The sequence below is a fragment of the Acipenser ruthenus genome, chromosome 42, assembly GCF_902713425.1.
Source record: "Acipenser ruthenus chromosome 42, fAciRut3.2 maternal haplotype, whole genome shotgun sequence".
Lineage (NCBI taxonomy): Eukaryota > Metazoa > Chordata > Actinopteri > Acipenseriformes > Acipenseridae > Acipenser > Acipenser ruthenus.
In genome coordinates, this window is record NC_081230.1 from 1,200,444 (window position 1) to 1,216,412 (window position 15,969).

At 43.8% G+C, this 15,969-nt stretch overlaps 2 protein-coding genes across 2 annotated transcripts in view; both read left to right on the forward strand.

Annotated features, from left to right (window-relative positions):
- The window catches only part of LOC131709231 (macrophage mannose receptor 1-like), a 60,329-nt gene extending 58,149 nt beyond the window's left edge, over positions 1-2,180 (forward strand). Inside the window, exon 8 of the mRNA XM_059011375.1 lies at positions 2,172-2,180. Within this exon, the coding sequence (XP_058867358.1) occupies positions 2,172-2,180 (9 nt within the window). The remainder of the gene's footprint in view (positions 1-2,171) is intronic.
- A 4,480-nt stretch (positions 2,181-6,660) lies between these two features.
- Positions 6,661-14,118, forward strand: LOC117962847 (uncharacterized). Its single transcript, XM_059011652.1, has 13 exons — positions 6,661-6,786; positions 7,037-7,161; positions 7,498-7,641; positions 8,310-8,387; positions 9,047-9,217; positions 9,873-9,969; positions 10,459-10,682; positions 11,254-11,407; positions 11,568-11,776; positions 12,084-12,201; positions 12,482-12,569; positions 12,984-13,083; positions 13,986-14,118. The coding sequence occupies exons 1-11, from the start codon at positions 6,735-6,737 to the stop codon at positions 12,511-12,513; spliced, it is 1,404 nt and encodes a 467-aa protein (XP_058867635.1). The 5' UTR covers positions 6,661-6,734; the 3' UTR covers positions 12,514-12,569; positions 12,984-13,083; positions 13,986-14,118.
- Positions 14,119-15,969: the final 1,851 nt, after the last annotated feature.

Here is a 15,969-nt window from a genome sequence, read left to right on the forward strand (position 1 = left end):
ACGAGAGAGGGAGAGAGGGGGCGGGGCAGAGAAGGAGGCGGAGACGCTGCTAGGCAACCGGCTCCTGAACATTCCACTCCGCTGAGCAGAGACCGTTAGGATTTAAAAATGCCAAAGTTCCGAGCGGCGTCAGGCGCTTCGTTTAATTAACACACCGTTGCTGACATTTTAATTTTGAAGTAACCATATTTTAAATACTCAAATAGCACTGTATTAACTACTTGCTTTGACCAACTAAAAGCTATGACCAGCAATTATAAGCGAGATTTAATATAAATGCTTGACGCGCACTGACATTTAGGGACACACACACACACAAATAATAATAATAATAATAATAATAATAATAATAATAATAATAATAATAATAATAATAATAATAATAATAATAAAAATAAACATGTTTTGCTTAAATGTGTTGTTGAATGTCTACAGATCTTTTTGTTCCTTCTTTCTTACATAACACGTGTGCAGTTTAATTCTTTTGCATCAACACAATTAAAATGGCTAACGTTTCATTTATTTATTTATTTATGTATTTATTTATGTATGTATTTATGTATGTATTTATTTTAGCTGCCTGCTCGCATGCTCCTCAGAAGGCGCTGAGCTGCCTCTCCTCACACTGCGTGTCGTTTTGAAGCGCTGTGTTTAAGATATTTTCATGTTTGATCTCCTGGCTCTCTGTTAAAATGCAGTCTGTCCTGCCATCAGTTCCCCTGCATCCTGATAAAACGGGAACAACATGGAGGTTTTTAACATTGTCAAACTGAAGCCAGGGTTAATCTTTTATCCCCTGTTGGTTGAACTTGTATTTTACACGACTGTGAACACGCTGCAACTCACTCGAAGCTCCCTGTTCACTTTCATCTTCTGACACACCTGCATTGCTCATTCCCTGTAAAGACGCCGACATATCTGAATTTGTTATTTTCCTCATCTTGGTTTGACAAACTGTCTGGAAACGAGTAGCCATCGCACTGATAAATCAGTGAAACTGGCGGGTATGGGATTTGTAGTTTTTAATGTGTGATTAACAGTGGGCAGGGGACACCAATAAACTACATTCCCAGGGTGCATTACGATTGAGCTTTGAGTTTAGATCCGAATGTGAGGGGTTTTTTTGTTTTTCTTTCCAGCTGAAAAAATAAAATCACGTTTATTTTTTATAGTCTGCCTTTAGGAATTTCTAGTCGCCTACGTGCGGCTAAATTAAAATGTATTTTCGCACAAGCATTTTGTTCGTCTCGTACGCAGAAACTGTTGTGATTTCATCTGTGCTACTGGACGACACAGAAGACTCTGCCCATCAGCCGAAACAAACACTGTTGTGTGAGTATATGCTATGATTCGTCCCGACATCCACCAAAAATCTTTGCGATCCACGTACCGGCCACCACTGTATTAAACTAACATGTTATTTGAACACAGCTCCGTGACAAGCGGTTGCTGGTGCCCTCTGCTGTTTACAATGGGTAGTACAGGTAGTGAAATTCAGTAATGAATTACTGTTATTATTATTTGTTTCTTAGCAGAAATCCAGGGCTGCTTACAATTGTTACAAATTATCACAGTACAAAGTATCACATTATAAAACATCACATTACAGAATATCATAATACAGATAAGAGCAGATATGAAAGTACCATAAAATCAATTCAAGTAAGAGCAGAATAATAAAGCACACAGTAAATTATAAGAGCGAATTCGACTAAGAGCAGCTAAACCTGATAGTAACTATTTGCTTATATGAGCCCAGTAAGAACAGGCAGTAAGCATGATAAATACATGAGAATGATTTCAAATAAGAGCAATTACAGAACACTTTATTATTTATACACAGTACTCTCCTGCGTATCCTGTAAATATTCTGTCTGCTGTATTTTAAGTATGTATCTGAAATGTCTATCTTTATACAGGGGTTAAGGTTATCCGAGTCATTTCAAAGGGCAACTGAGCTGATAGATAAACAGTTCTAGTAAATGACCACACGATGGCAGCATTGGATAAGAAATACCGAGAGCTGCGTTCTGCCCGTCTCCATGAAGTCCAGGTTTACAGCACAGGAAGCCTGTTATTGTAACTGATTTGCCAGGACACTGACTGGTGCCTGGTTTATGTTCGCCACTAGATGTCACTGTTTACTCAGCTTTCTGTATTTCAACATTCAGAATTCTTGAAATGAATATAGATTAATGGATGACCACAGGCCCGAATTAGCGGAGGGGTGGGAAGTAAAGTTGATCCTCTGTTATATAATTAATTATAATTCTGTGTTACATGATTCAACTACAGCAGTGCAAGCTGATTCTTCAGCTCTGGTTTATAGTTATGTTTCATTTTATGAAATAAAAAATAATCAGGAGTGTTTTGCACACTTTCTGGTGCTGGGACTCTATCAGCCTATAGGGTTAATAACTAATACTACACTGTACTCTCTCTTTATTAGCTTGTTTCTCTTCATGTCTCGGATGAAATCTGGATTCCAAGAGTGTGTGTGCATGAATGAATGAATATGTGTATGTGTGTGCATGAATATGTGTATGTGTGTGCATGAATATGTGTATGTGTGTGCATGAATATGTGTATGTGTGCTTACTAGATCTCTCGGCTCCAGGCACACAAGTCTTACTGCAGGTATCCTCCAGGTGGGATCTGTAGGGAAGTGGGTCCTGTAGGAGTCTCCAGTGACCAGGCAGCTACAGAGACAGGAACAGGAGTCATGGCAAGCCTGCATTGGAAGCACAGCGGAATGGGCAGCGCTAGAGGACTAGCAGACCCCTCACCAGTCAGTGACCAGGTCCCATTGAGGGCTGGAGTCCAGTTCAGGTGGTCAGTCTGGCTGTGGAGCTGCAGGAGCTCAACCTGTAGAAAAACACGGGCTCCAGCAGAGACTGGGACACGGGGAATGCAGAGTTGAACTGGGAGTAGCTCACATCTAGAGGGGAAAAAAAAAAAAAAAAAGCTTTGTAGGTCACTGCTATGCTTTTGAAGCACTTGAGTTCAGGACTCACTTCATATCAAGGACAGAGGCTCATGGGAGTTGTAGTCTAATCCGTTGGCCAATGTGTTCAGCTTTGGGAGTTTAGAATGAAGACTACAGAGCGCGTCAGCGTCCACGAGAAGCGCCGCGCACAGCAGTGCGAGTCTGGAAGAGACAGGTCCGTGAAACGAGCGCGCTGCAGGGTATGCGCTAATCGAGTGAGGGGAAATGAACAATTAAAATTAACCCTTTAAGGTACAGGTTATTACTACCCCCCCGAATTATACCAAATCATTATTACAACGAAGTGCACCAATTCAAACGTACGGACAGGTTGGATGCGGGCTTTTAAGTTTGTCAGTTTTTCTCCTCTTGAGTCACTCTCCAATATTAATTGGATACCATTTGAACAACAAAACAGCGAAGAAAAAAAAAGTTAACTTTTAATTTGGTTAAGAAAGATACTATTAGGTTTTTAAAAGACATATTAACGTTTGAATGTTGTCACCGTTGGAAAAGAATAAAGTTAAGCGTCTCAAACCAAGTGCTCGACACACACAAAATAGAAAGAAAAAAAAAGTGTTTCTAGTTTACACACACATATACATATATACAGTGCCTTGCGAAAGTATTCGGCCCCCTTGAACTTTGCGACCTTTTGCCACATTTCAGGCTTCAAACATAAAGATATGAAACTGTAATTTTTTGTGAAGAATCAACAACAAGTGGGACACAATCATGAAGTGGAACGAAATTTATTGGATATTTCAAACTTTTTTAACAAATAAAAAACTGAAAAATTGGGCGTGCAAAATTATTCAGCCCCTTTACTTTCAGTGCAGCAAACTCTCTCCAGAAGTTCAGTGAGGATCTCTGAATGATCCAATGTTGACCTAAATGACTAATGATGATAAATAGAATCCACCTGTGTGTAATCAAGTCTCCATATAAATGCACCTGCACTGTGATAGTCTCAGAGGTCCGTTTAAAGTGCAGAGAGCATCATGAAGAACAAGGAACACACCAGGCAGGTCCGAGATACTGTTGTGGAGAAGTTTAAAGCCGGATTTGGATACAAAAAGATTTCCCAAGCTTTAAACATCCCAAGGAGCACTGTGCAAGCGATAATATTGAAATGGAAGGAGTATCAGACCACTGCAAATCTACCAAGACCTGGCCGTCCCTCTAAACTTTCAGCTCATACAAGGAGAAGACTGATCAGAGATGCAGCCAAGAGGCCCATGATCACTCTGGATGAACTGCAGAGATCTACAGCTGAGGTGGGAGACTCTGTCCATAGGACAACAATCAGTCGTATACTGCACAAATCTGGCCTTTATGGAAGAGTGGCAAGAAGAAAGCCATTTCTTAAAGATATCCATAAAAAGTGTCGTTTACAGTTTGCCACAAGCCACCTGGGAGACACACCAAACATGTGGAAGAAGGTGCTCTGGTCAGATGAAACCAAAATCGAACTTTTTGGCAACAATGCAAAACGTTATGTTTGGCGTAAAAGCAACACAGCTCATCACCCTGAACACACCATCCCCACTGTCAAACATGGTGGTGGCAGCATCATGGTTTGGGCCTGCTTTTCTTCAGCAGGGACAGGGAAGATGGTTAAAATTGATGGGAAGATGGATGGAGCCAAATACAGGACCATTCTGGAAGAAAACCTGATGGAGTCTGCAAAAGACCTGAGACTGGGACGGAGATTTGTCTTCCAACAAGACAATGATCCAAAACATAAAGCAAAATCTACAATGGAATGGTTCACAAATAAACATATCCAGGTGTTAGAATGGCCAAGTCAAAGTCCAGACCTGAATCCAATCGAGAATCTGTGGAAAGAACTGAAAACTGCTGTTCACAAATGCTCTCCATCCAACCTCACTGAGCTCGAGCTGTTTTGCAAGGAGGAATGGGCAAAAATTTCAGTCTCTCGATGTGCAAAACTGATAGAGACATACCCCACTTAAGGGGGCTGAATAATTTTGCACGCCCAATTTTTCAGTTTTTTATTTGTTAAAAAAGTTTGAAATATCCAATAAATTTCGTTCCACTTCATGATTGTGTCCCACTTGTTGTTGATTCTTCACAAAAAATTACAGTTTCATATCTTTATGTTTGAAGCCTGAAATGTGGCAAAAGGTCACAAAGTTCAAGGGGGCCGAATACTTTCGCAAGGCACTGTATATATATATATATATATATATAGCTACCTCCTAATTTAAATAAGATTTTTTTAAAAAACATAAATAACATTACACTTTCTGTAAAAAGAGCGCGACGGCCATGGTATCTGTCCTCCACGCTGATTGCCCGACTAACCACGACACCTCAACACCAGCGATACCGTTTAACCGGACCCGACCCGAGTATATATACTGGAGACGCCGGGTCTCGGCAGCGATAGCAGGTGGGATTGATCAAGCAATTCCGACCCATTGCGCGCTCTGGAGGATCAATTGAGGAAATCGACCCGCATTGCGTCATTAATTAAATTAAACTCAGAAAACAAAAAATGATGATAACTGGGGACACCCGATCAGCAGTTAATCACGCGTGATTAAGACCACGTGTTGACTCTTCAGTTCAATCTCAGTCAGGTGCTGTGATCGGGGCGCGTGTGAACGGAAGCGGTGCGATTCTGAGGTCTTTATAAACCCCGGGGCGCGCCGTGTCCCACCAAGCGAGCGAGCGAACGCAGCGGCTTCTTTCTGTGGTAGAGAAGCGAGGTGTTGTTAGTGATTGGTGATCTGTGGTGGACACGGCTGGAGAAATCGTATTGAGATGGGGTTTAGGCTGCTTTTAGGGTGAGTTTAATTTTTGTAAATTAGATTTTAAGATAGATATAGATGTTGTCTCGCTATTCGTGGACTGTGGATATCACATTTTCAAACAATTCCACCAACCCCTCTATCTGTGCACATTTAAAATAATTAACAATTTAGCCTAGTCCTTGGTCTGTTTAAGTTAAATTGAACTTCAGCATTCTACTTCAGTTAACTGGTTGCTGCGGATGAGTGTGCCGGATGTCTAAGAATTCACATGTATATGTGTATTATTATTATTATTATTATTGTTCCAGAGTTGCCTGGTTATGCGCGGTGTTCCCGGCTGGCTTGGTCGCTCAGGACTTGTCTGGTAAGATCAATATTCACGCCGCAGAACAATCTCCAGTCTGCAGTGTAATATATCTGTATCACTTGTGTTCATGTGGTACTTGTGTGTCTTGGGTTCACAAACCCAACTCTACACTAATGTTGGGGTATTTAATGTTATCCAGTTGGGCTAGTCCAGGACTCCCGCTAACTGGAATCTGTGTATTATGTCTATCACAGTATTATCAGATATGTTTAATAAATTGATTGACCGCCCTTGTATACAGAATAAAAGGGTGATGGTTCTCGGGGCAGATCAGATAATTGACAGTCACTCGAGATGCTTAATGAAGAGAATTAATTGAACTGGGAACTCGCCCTTGATGATTTGGCATGTAACGTTTAGACTTCCTGAACGTTGTAGTTGATTCAAGTTATGAGTATTCTATTAATCGATTGAATTGGCAGCTTTGTTTAGGCTTATGAAACGCTATGTAACCAACTTACAAAACGTTTTATCTATTCTATTTAATATGGTGTGTGTGTGACTTTGTATTGCCGGTGTTCTTAAATAACGGAGCGGCTCTGTGCGTTCATTTCTGACTTCAGGTAACTTTGTGACCGAGTGCCGGGATCGGTACTTCTGGATGTCAACCAATGGCAAGTTTGCCGGCGGTAACTTTCGCTTTGACGTCATCGGTAAGTTGGGTCGGTTTAAGTAACGGCAGCTGTGCCGGCATTCGGGTTTTGAGTATAGGGTAAAACGTTGGGTCTCTTTTTGTTAATAAAAACCTTGTGGGGTATCAGAATTAAAGTAATTTAAAGGAAACTCTTATTGGCTGGTTAAGAGTGCCACAGATAAACGGAATCTCTGAAATGATTTCAATCCCTATGGGATTGGCTCGGTAGCCCGTTGCGATGTTCTCCCTCATTTTTATCCCCCCTCCAGATAGAAGCGGGGTTTACCCGCTGAATGACAGCTACGCAGCGGCGTGCGGGTTTACGTATTCCTTCAACCTTCCCGGAGACTTGATCTTCAGAGCGTCGTTCTTGGCCTGTCACGTGGAGAGCGTGGTGAGTACGTCACTGCAGTAAAAAAAACGCTTCACACTCTCGTACACCGCAACGGGGAACTGAAAAACATGCATCTATATAATCCTGTTCCCTTTATCAATTACAATGTTCATCAAGTCTGCAATCGGCAGGTAAACATCTCGCAATGGCAACGCATTCATTTGAAGCCGGTTTGGTGCATTAAGTTCCTTTCAATTGAAAGAGCTGAACTATCTCAGAAATGGTCTCCCATTCCTTTTAGGGGTGCAATGGTCTTGTCATCCACCCTGTTTTTGGAAGTCCTAGCCCCGTATGCCGCTTGTGAAGAAGTCTCCCGTACTGACACGTTCTCTCTAGAATGACGTCTCCTATGCGCTCCAGTACCACTTCGTGAGACTGGACTCTCTGGGCAGAGAGACGGTCTACCCCTTCTCCCTGTCCTGCAGCATGGAGAGCCCCTGGAACCCCCGTGAGATCGTCTGTGAGGATAACTACATGGAGGTGAAGGGGACCCCCAAAACTAGGGTTCACAATTGAGCAATGTATCTGCTCCTATTAATAGATCAATCACACCCTAGTGATTTAAGGATGGAAATGACTCCTATTGCATAGCAGTTTCACCCATTCCAGGTTTTATGATCAGCTTGATTTTACTCACAGTGTGTAGGTAACAACCTTGGGTGTCTTAATTGTAGTAAAACCAGGATTGGATCAAACTGCTTTGCAATGGGAGTCTTATTTTGCTCCCTGGGCAGCAGTGGAGTGGTGGTTAGGGCTCTTGAGTGGAGGGTCATGGGTTCAATCCCAGGTGGGGACACTGCTGCTGTACTCTCGAGCAAGGTACTTTACCTAGATAGCTCCCGTAAAAACCCAACTGTATAAATGGGTAAGTGTATGTAAAAATAATGTGGTATTTTGTAACAATTGTAAGTCTCCCTGGAGAAGGGCGTCTGCTAAGAAATAATTCTAACTAATGGAGTTGCACTTCAGGGGTAAACGCGATTCCTATTGCATAGCAATTTTACTTCCGGTCCAGGTTTTACTGTGAGCTCGATTTTTAGCCACAGTGTGCCTAGGTAACAAGCTTGTCGCAAAACCAGGCACGTCACAGCCTGCTATGCATGGGGAGTCTTGGTCCAATCCCTGCTGTTCAAACCTCCTGCCCCCAGGTGTCTGTTAGGATGAATGTCCCGGTCATCGCTCAGGAAGGACTGGAGAAGGAGGACTGGGAAGCGGCTCTCTCCATAGTGAGTGAACTTTCAACTGGGATTGGGGGGGGGGTGGGGTAAGGGCTTCCCAGGTCCTGGGGGACCCCTTGTGTCTGTTTAATTCCACCTGAGCGCTCAATTGAACTATTGGCTTAAGACCTTTTTAATTGTGTTCAGCGTCTAAATGGTTGGCAGTGTATTCAACTTTTAGAAGTAACTTGAAAGCTGAGGACAATTGCAGGTTTATTCACTATTAGTTGAGTGAAGGGTGTAAGCAATTGATAAACTGGTTGGAATGGGGGGGGGCTGGTGTAGAGCAGGGTTGTCAAACTGTTCCTGGTGGACCACAGTGTCTTCAACCCACAGCTTTGAAGCACTTGGTTTCATTTGATTAATCAGACACATTACCATCTCTCCCGGGCCTCTGTTTGTATAGGTAGTGTACCTTGAATGAATTTTTTTCTGAGATCCACCAAGACCATGCAAAAATATTAACCCTATCCAATTGGTTCAAGTAAGTTCATTGAGAGAAGCTGGAATGGACACTGTCCCTCGGAGTGGAGTTTGATGCCTCTGGTGTAGAGGTTTCTTTCTGTAGTGCTTGCAGTGCCTCTTGTGGACGCTCTCTGAACTGCACCTCTTGCAGCTTCCCGAATGGCTCTGGGTCTCAGCTGGCTTTTCGTTGTGTTGCTCTGCAGGCCCAGGGAGCGGTGATGTCCGTGTGGCAGGTGGTGTTCCACCAGACCGGGATGCCCCCCAAAACCATGACCGCCGAGGACACCCGTAGCGCAGGATACCTCGTCAACTCCACGTCCAGCCGCGTCATCTTCAGATCGCCCTACGGCATGCCCATGTCCGAGGTGCTCCTGGTGAGTTCTTAAAATACTGTGATCCCAAACCAGCTTCCATTATTTAATAGCGTCCTTTTGTGTGCTAATATCTGAGGGCTCTCTAGAAATACACAGCAAGGCAAAAAATAGGACGTTAACAAACTTGGCGTTTTTAAATGCTGATGGATTTAAAGTTAAATCTCTTTTGCAATCAACTTAATTTTCTGAATTTCATTTTTTGGCTATAGCTGCCTTCTCAATTTTGCATATGACTAGGAGTAAAATCTAGTCCAATTTAATATGCTGTTTTGAACAATTTAGATCTATTTAATGTGTAATGTAAAGTGTTTTGTATTGCAAGATGCCATAATAGTAGTCTAGGAATGACTTTAGCAGAGCCAAGGTGACTGACGGGTGTTAAAATGCAAGATTCATATTTGCACTTGGTGTAAACAACACTATTGAAATAACTTCTAGGATGCAACAAGTTAGGATTATAGCAAGTTGTGTCTATAGTGGTGCAATAATGCATCAGCTGAGGATCCAGTAATGTGGTGCTGAGGTCAGGAGAGTCCAGAGCAGGAGGGGCGGATCAGGAGATCTACAAGCGCAGTCTGAACAGGGGGGTCTTGAGGGGGCGGTGAGGCGCGGGGCTCGTCGCGGTCTCTGCTGCAACGCTCTTCTCTATCCTCAGGTGTCGGGGATCCCTGTGGAAGCCATCAGAGCCACTGTGTTCTATAAGCAGAGGTGGATGCTGCTATTGGTGGACACTTCAGCTGCCTGCGCCAAGAGTGAGTCACCGAGGAGCACAGCAATCCTAGGAGGGCTAATGGTCGGGAAGCATTACCTGAGCTGGGAACTTAAGTGGAACAGTCTAGTGCATTGTACACTTGACTTTGAATTGGCTGCACTAGCTACACTTTGACACCTGGTGGCACTGTGTGCTATGTGGAACTCATTCTTCCACAACCTATTAACCCATTAAGTGCCATTGTCCTCCTTTGAGGGTGGGTGTAACTTTGTATTTGAGCATGTGACTGACACAGCTCCATGTTAAATCTCTACCCTATAAGTCTAGTGTCAAACTGCATAAATTCTCCAATAAGTTATAGTTCTGGTGCTAGTGTTTTAGAAGTGCTTCATCTTCCATGCATTAAGACCATGAACATCTTGTCATCTGACTGTTTAAAAAGTCTATAAAAACAAATCCCTTTTCTACACCAAGGGGGGGAAAGAATAGTATACCATGGCAAAATGCCTCGCGTTTCATCTTTTTCCAGACCCCTCTGTTTTCAATGGCACCTACCTCAGCTGGGTCACCCCGAGGCTCATCACCCCGCTGGTCCTGCATCCCACCAAGTTCCTGGATAAACGGATCACGATGGGGGTGGAGGGGAGGGTCCTGGATGAGGTCGCTGCTACCAGCAGGGGGTACCAGCTGCTAGTCAACGGCACTGCAGTGGAAATCCGCATTCCCTTCGGAGCTGTGGGGGGGTATCGCAAGGTAAGATAGCCAGGGACCCTCTGGTTGGGTCTCTGTCTGTGGAGGCTTGGTGATTTTTAGAGAAGGGCTTTTTCCTGGCTTGACCCTGAGCGAGTCACTTCACCTCCTTGTGCTCCATCCTTCGGATGAGACGTAAAACAAACGAGGTCCTGTTGGAAGTGACTCTGCAGTTGAGGATGCATAGTTCACACCCCCCTAGTCTCGTCAAGTTGCTTTAGAGAAGCGTCCTTCTAAATCAAAAGCCCGTTCTCCCTGGGGAAGGGGGTGTAATGGCAGCAGTTTTGCATGTTGTACTTCTCCCTGTATCTGGGGAAAATCCCTTGACTACTTGGCCTAAGTTATTGCATATGAGAATCTGGGGATATAGGGGGAAGTCTGTTTTGTTTCTTAGCAGATGCTTTTATCCAAGGTGACTTGGAGACTAGGGTGTGTGAACTATGCATCAGCTGCAGAGTCACTTGCAACAATATCTCCCCTGAAAGAGGGAGCACAAGGAGGTGAAGTGACTTGCTCTGGGTCAGAGTCAGATGTTGTACTGATTTGTATATCTGTAATGCCTGTCTTTTTACAGAGTCATGTGATTGATAACAAGTACAACCAGGTGTATGAGATTGACCTTTTCCTGGAGCACCAATGGGCTGATGACCTGTGGGAGGTGACCCAGCACCGCTCCTTCAAGCCAGCCCGCTCCCCCTACCTCCCTGAGACCCCATATGTGGTGAACAGTGAGTACTCTCCACAGCCCTGCACTGTAGGGGTAACCTTGGAGCACGCAATTGGGGGGTGAACAGGGTTAGAAACTCTAGTGCTGCTGCACCCAGTCCTGGGGTTCAGAGCTCTTCAGTTATGTTTCTTGCGCTTCACCTCTCTAATCCCTGCTCTCAGACACCATCCCGAGTGAGAAGGGCTTCACGGTGACCCTTGGTAACTTCAAGCCGGACGTTGAGCTGAAGAACCTGACCCTCAACGGGGTTCCTCTGACCCTTCCCGAGGCCCAGAACAGAGGCGTGAAGATCAGCGAGGTCCAGCACCCCAACGGCACCAAGGACTTCGTCCTGAAGGTCCCCTTCGACAACCCGCTAGTCTCTGTAGAGGTGAGGATTAACCCACTCGAATAAGGAGGTACCAAACCATTGAACACAAAACCATACCAATGGGGGGGGGGGGGGAAGCCTCCTGTTCATAGTGAAAGCCAGCTTAATTTATATACACGTGACCATGAGGTGTCACAGGGGAAGACTCTTGAACAAATCTGCAACATGAATTATACAGGAAATCTAATATTGCACATGGACTGTATCATGCACTGTTTGGGAGTGGCCAGTCTGCAGCAGGTGACAGTCCAGGATTTTGGGGGGGTGGGGTGGTTCTGTAACCTTTTGACCTGATTTTCTCTTGCAGTACATTGGGGCTCTCATCAGGAGGTACACCTTGAACATCAACTACACCTTGAACATTGTCCCTCAGAATGAGCCGTATTTTCACCCGGCTGCTATTGTGTGCGATGTGAAGGATGTTGGTAAGTGAACTGGGGGGGTGATTTCTTGACTAGTTAGATCTGCAAGAGCCTTGCCAGGTTCACCAACTTGCAACAACCCCATACCTGACATGGGCTATGTTGTGGCATTGACTTTTCTGTCTTCAACATTGTACCACCGATCTTGTATTGTATGTCGCCGACTGTTTCAAAGCCAATTGGAATAGAGCCAATAGGAAAGAGGGATTGATGGACTACTGACTTCAGCCACAGTGTGGCAGTGTTCTCCTGTTTAACGAGAGCTGCTTCTGTCCCTCCCCAGGTGTATTTCCATTGCATGGCTGTGGTTTGTGATCCCAACCTGGAGGATACCTGCAATAAGACTTGTGTGCCTGGAGCCCGGAGATCTGGTGAGCATCTGGAGATCAGTCCTGTAATACAAGCAAGCATGACCAGCTGCAGTACAGCATCAACGCTGCTGTATTGAAGCTGCTATCATTGAGTGAAGGGAATACAAAGCCTAATCTCTAAGATTTGAATATCCTGATGGGTCCTTCTTCCTGTGTAATATAATTCTCTATTTGAGTTTGTAAGAGGAGATTTTTTGAATTGTGCTGGTAATGCTCTCTCTGCATTGAGTGAGTTTATAATGATGCCTTTTCATGCAATATCTGTTGCAATAATTTAATCTAAACCATTAAACCTGAACATTTCATTACAGTAAAAATGAATCCAAAGAAATCTTTATCTGTCAAACCTCAAAGCTGGCAATAGTCCTTTTATCTGTACCCTGGAGAGTTGTTTAAATTTTGTCTTTCTCTCAGCCCGTAGTGTGGATCGATTACAGCCAGATCAGAGGCTACATTTCTGCTGGGCCGGTCCAATTGGTACCAGAAGGACAAGTCTTGGACCTTCAAACAGCAGGTGAGACCTTGAGAGTTCTGTTGAATATCCTGGTCATTGAATTCTAACCCTCCTCATCCGATGCTGTGGAGTGCTCTGGTTCTGGAGGGGATGCAAACTAAAACCTCTCAATATATATATATATATATATATATATATATATATATATATAGGAGGCTTGCTGCTCCAGAGCTTAAAGAAAGGGGGTCTATTAGCAGGAGGTTCAAATCCCGGCTCAGCCACTGACTCGCTGTGTGTGACTGTGAATAAGTCACTTCACCTTCTTGTGCTCCGTCCTTCGGATGAGACCCCAAACAAACAAGGTCCTATTGGAAGTGACTCTGCAGCAGTTGTGATGCAGAGTTCACATCCCTAGTCTAAGTCGCTTTGGCAAAGTGTCTGCTAATCCACTAACTTCCAGTGTTTGCAGTAATAAACCACTAGATGGTGCTAAAGGAGCACTAAGCTTTTGATGGGGTGTATGTGGTTTTATTTTTTTACTAGAAGCATGATCAGACTGTATAGGTAACCGGCTCAGGTATGTGTCTTATTAAAATATTAGTAAAAACAGGAATAGACAAAACTATCCAACTGGTCTTATTTCCATTCCTGTGATGCTAAGTCGGTATACTATAGCTGGTATGAAATATCAGTTCTGATAATTGTCCTTCAGAACTGGATGCAGCAATTTGTAGCCAAAACTAATTATTTAAATTAAGGATTTTCCTCACGCCCCCCCAAACAAATAATTTATGAATTTGCATAAAGATGGTGTTCAAATGTTAGTTTACTCTTTTAATGTTTAGGACCTCCATGTTAACTTGTAGAATTTCTTGAAGTTGCTAGGCAACGCTTACAGTAATTGGAGGAATCTTGTGGCCCCCCGGGTCCTAGTGCTCACCCCATCATGTTTTGAATTTCAGGTGACGCCCCCTTGGTTCCGGCGCTGGGCGTGGCGTCCGCTCTCCTCGGAGTTCTGCTCGTCATTCTTGTTGCTGTCGGATTCAGGAGATGTTAAACTTGCTGTCTAACCCAATAAAGATTTTTACATCTCGATTCTTGTGTGTCCCATTGCTTTCTTGTACCCTGAAGGTACACCAGGAATCCAGCGCGGCTTGCTGTTCAAACAGTCTTAAGATAGTGTTTGGCTTTCATTCCAATTGAGCTCTTCATTACTTGACTACACCCTTAATTGAAATGATTTGCTTACTTAAATCTTTGCAGATTCTCAGTTATCTAGAAAAATCTTAAATCCTATATCTAATTATAGCTCTGAAGTCTAGTAAGTGAATTTAGTTCAGTTGCGTAATTCGGCGCTCTGTTAGAAAGAAGTGACAGATTGAGGTGTCTCCCATAACCGGGATTTGGGAACCCTTTTTTGAAAGGGGTAAAAACTGCTAACGTCTGGTCTCAATTCAAACCGATGCGTACAGCTCTGGAGTGAATGGGTACCTGGTCAGAAACTCCACGCTATCGCTGTCAAACGTGACGCGTCCAGGTAAGGGAATGGCACGCAGAATTAAATCTCCTGCATTCTGTAAGCAGAGTGCTAAAGACTTGCTTACAGAAAGTTAATTTGCAAGGGAGGTCCGTCTGCGCTCCTCCTGTTCATGGTACCTGCGCTCGGTTGGGTCACGCAGTGACGTCAGTGTAGGCGCGGCTAGGTGGGTGTCCGTTCTATACTCTCCCCTCGCTCTGTGTGACGTGTCTCCCAAAATTGCCCATGAGTTCACAGCTGTGTCACGTTTACTGCACTTAAACTACCAGTTAGTGTAAAGTAGATGTTTTTGGGTATCTATGGCTAAAATGCAGTAACACAGCATTCACAAAACTTCCTGTTTTAAGTCTTGGCTTTGCACCTTCAGATATCATTGTAGAAATCTCTCTCTCTCTCTCTCTCTCTCTCTCTCGTGAAAAGTTTTAGAACACCTCCATTTTTCCAGTTTTTATTGAAATTTACGCAGTTTAATGTCTCAATGTACTCTGAAATTAAAGCATAGAACAAATAAGCAATTGGAGATAAAAAAATAAATCATGGAATCTTTTTGTTTAACAAAATTTAATCTAAATTTTTTACTCAAAGTAGCCACCTTTTGGAGATATAACAGCCGAACACACTCGTGGCACTCTTTCTACAATGGAAATCAAATATTGTTCGGAAAGTTCTTCCCAACACTGTTGCAGAAGTTCCCACAAATGTGTTGCACTTGTAGGTTGCTTTGCTTTCACCCTTCTGTCCAGTTCATCCCAAACCAGCTCGATGGGGTTTAAGTCTGGAGACTGTGCTGGCCATTTCATGATTTGAAGCCTACTGTCTTGTTCTTTTCTTCTAAGGTAGTTCTGACATAGCGTGGAGGTATGTTTTGGGTCATTATCTTGCTGTAGGATGAACCCCTGACCAACTAGGCGTATACTAGAGGGTATTGCATGGCGCTGCAAAATGCTGTGGGAGCAGTTTTGGTTCAGGGTGCCACTCACTCTGTGCAAGTCGCCGACTCTGGATCCAGCAAAAGAGCCCCAGACCATCACGCTTCCTCCTCCATGTTTGACAGTTGGTGTCACACACCGAGGAACCATCCTTTCGCCTACTCGACGGCGTACAAAAACCCTGCGTGATGAACCGAAGATTTCAAATTTTGATTCATCGGTCCATAAGACCTTCTTCCAGTCTTCAGTAGTCCACTGGCGGTGTTTCATGGCCCAAGCAAGCCTCTTTTTCTTATTTTGCCATCTTAGCAATGGCTTTCTTACTGCCAATCGACATGTCAAACCTGCAGCTCGAAGTCTTCTCTTCACAGTTGAAACTGAGACATGCTTACTTCGACCAGTGTTAAGCTGTGCTTGAAACTGTTGTCCTGTGAGCCGCCTATCATGCAAGCTATTGACTCTTAGAAACTTGTCTTCTGA

Bases quoted from the DNA above. Each gene is read 5' to 3' on its own strand.
- LOC117962847 (XM_059011652.1), top strand. From the start codon at position 6,735: ATGTCAACCAATGGCAAGTTTGCCGGCGGTAACTTTCGCTTTGACGTC. The intron at 6,787-7,036 runs GTAAGTTGGGTC...TCCCCCCTCCAG, and splicing joins CTTTCGCTTTGACGTCATCG to ATAGAAGCGGGGTTTACCCG. The intron at 11,777-12,083 runs GTGAGGATTAAC...TTTCTCTTGCAG, and splicing joins ACCCGCTAGTCTCTGTAGAG to TACATTGGGGCTCTCATCAG.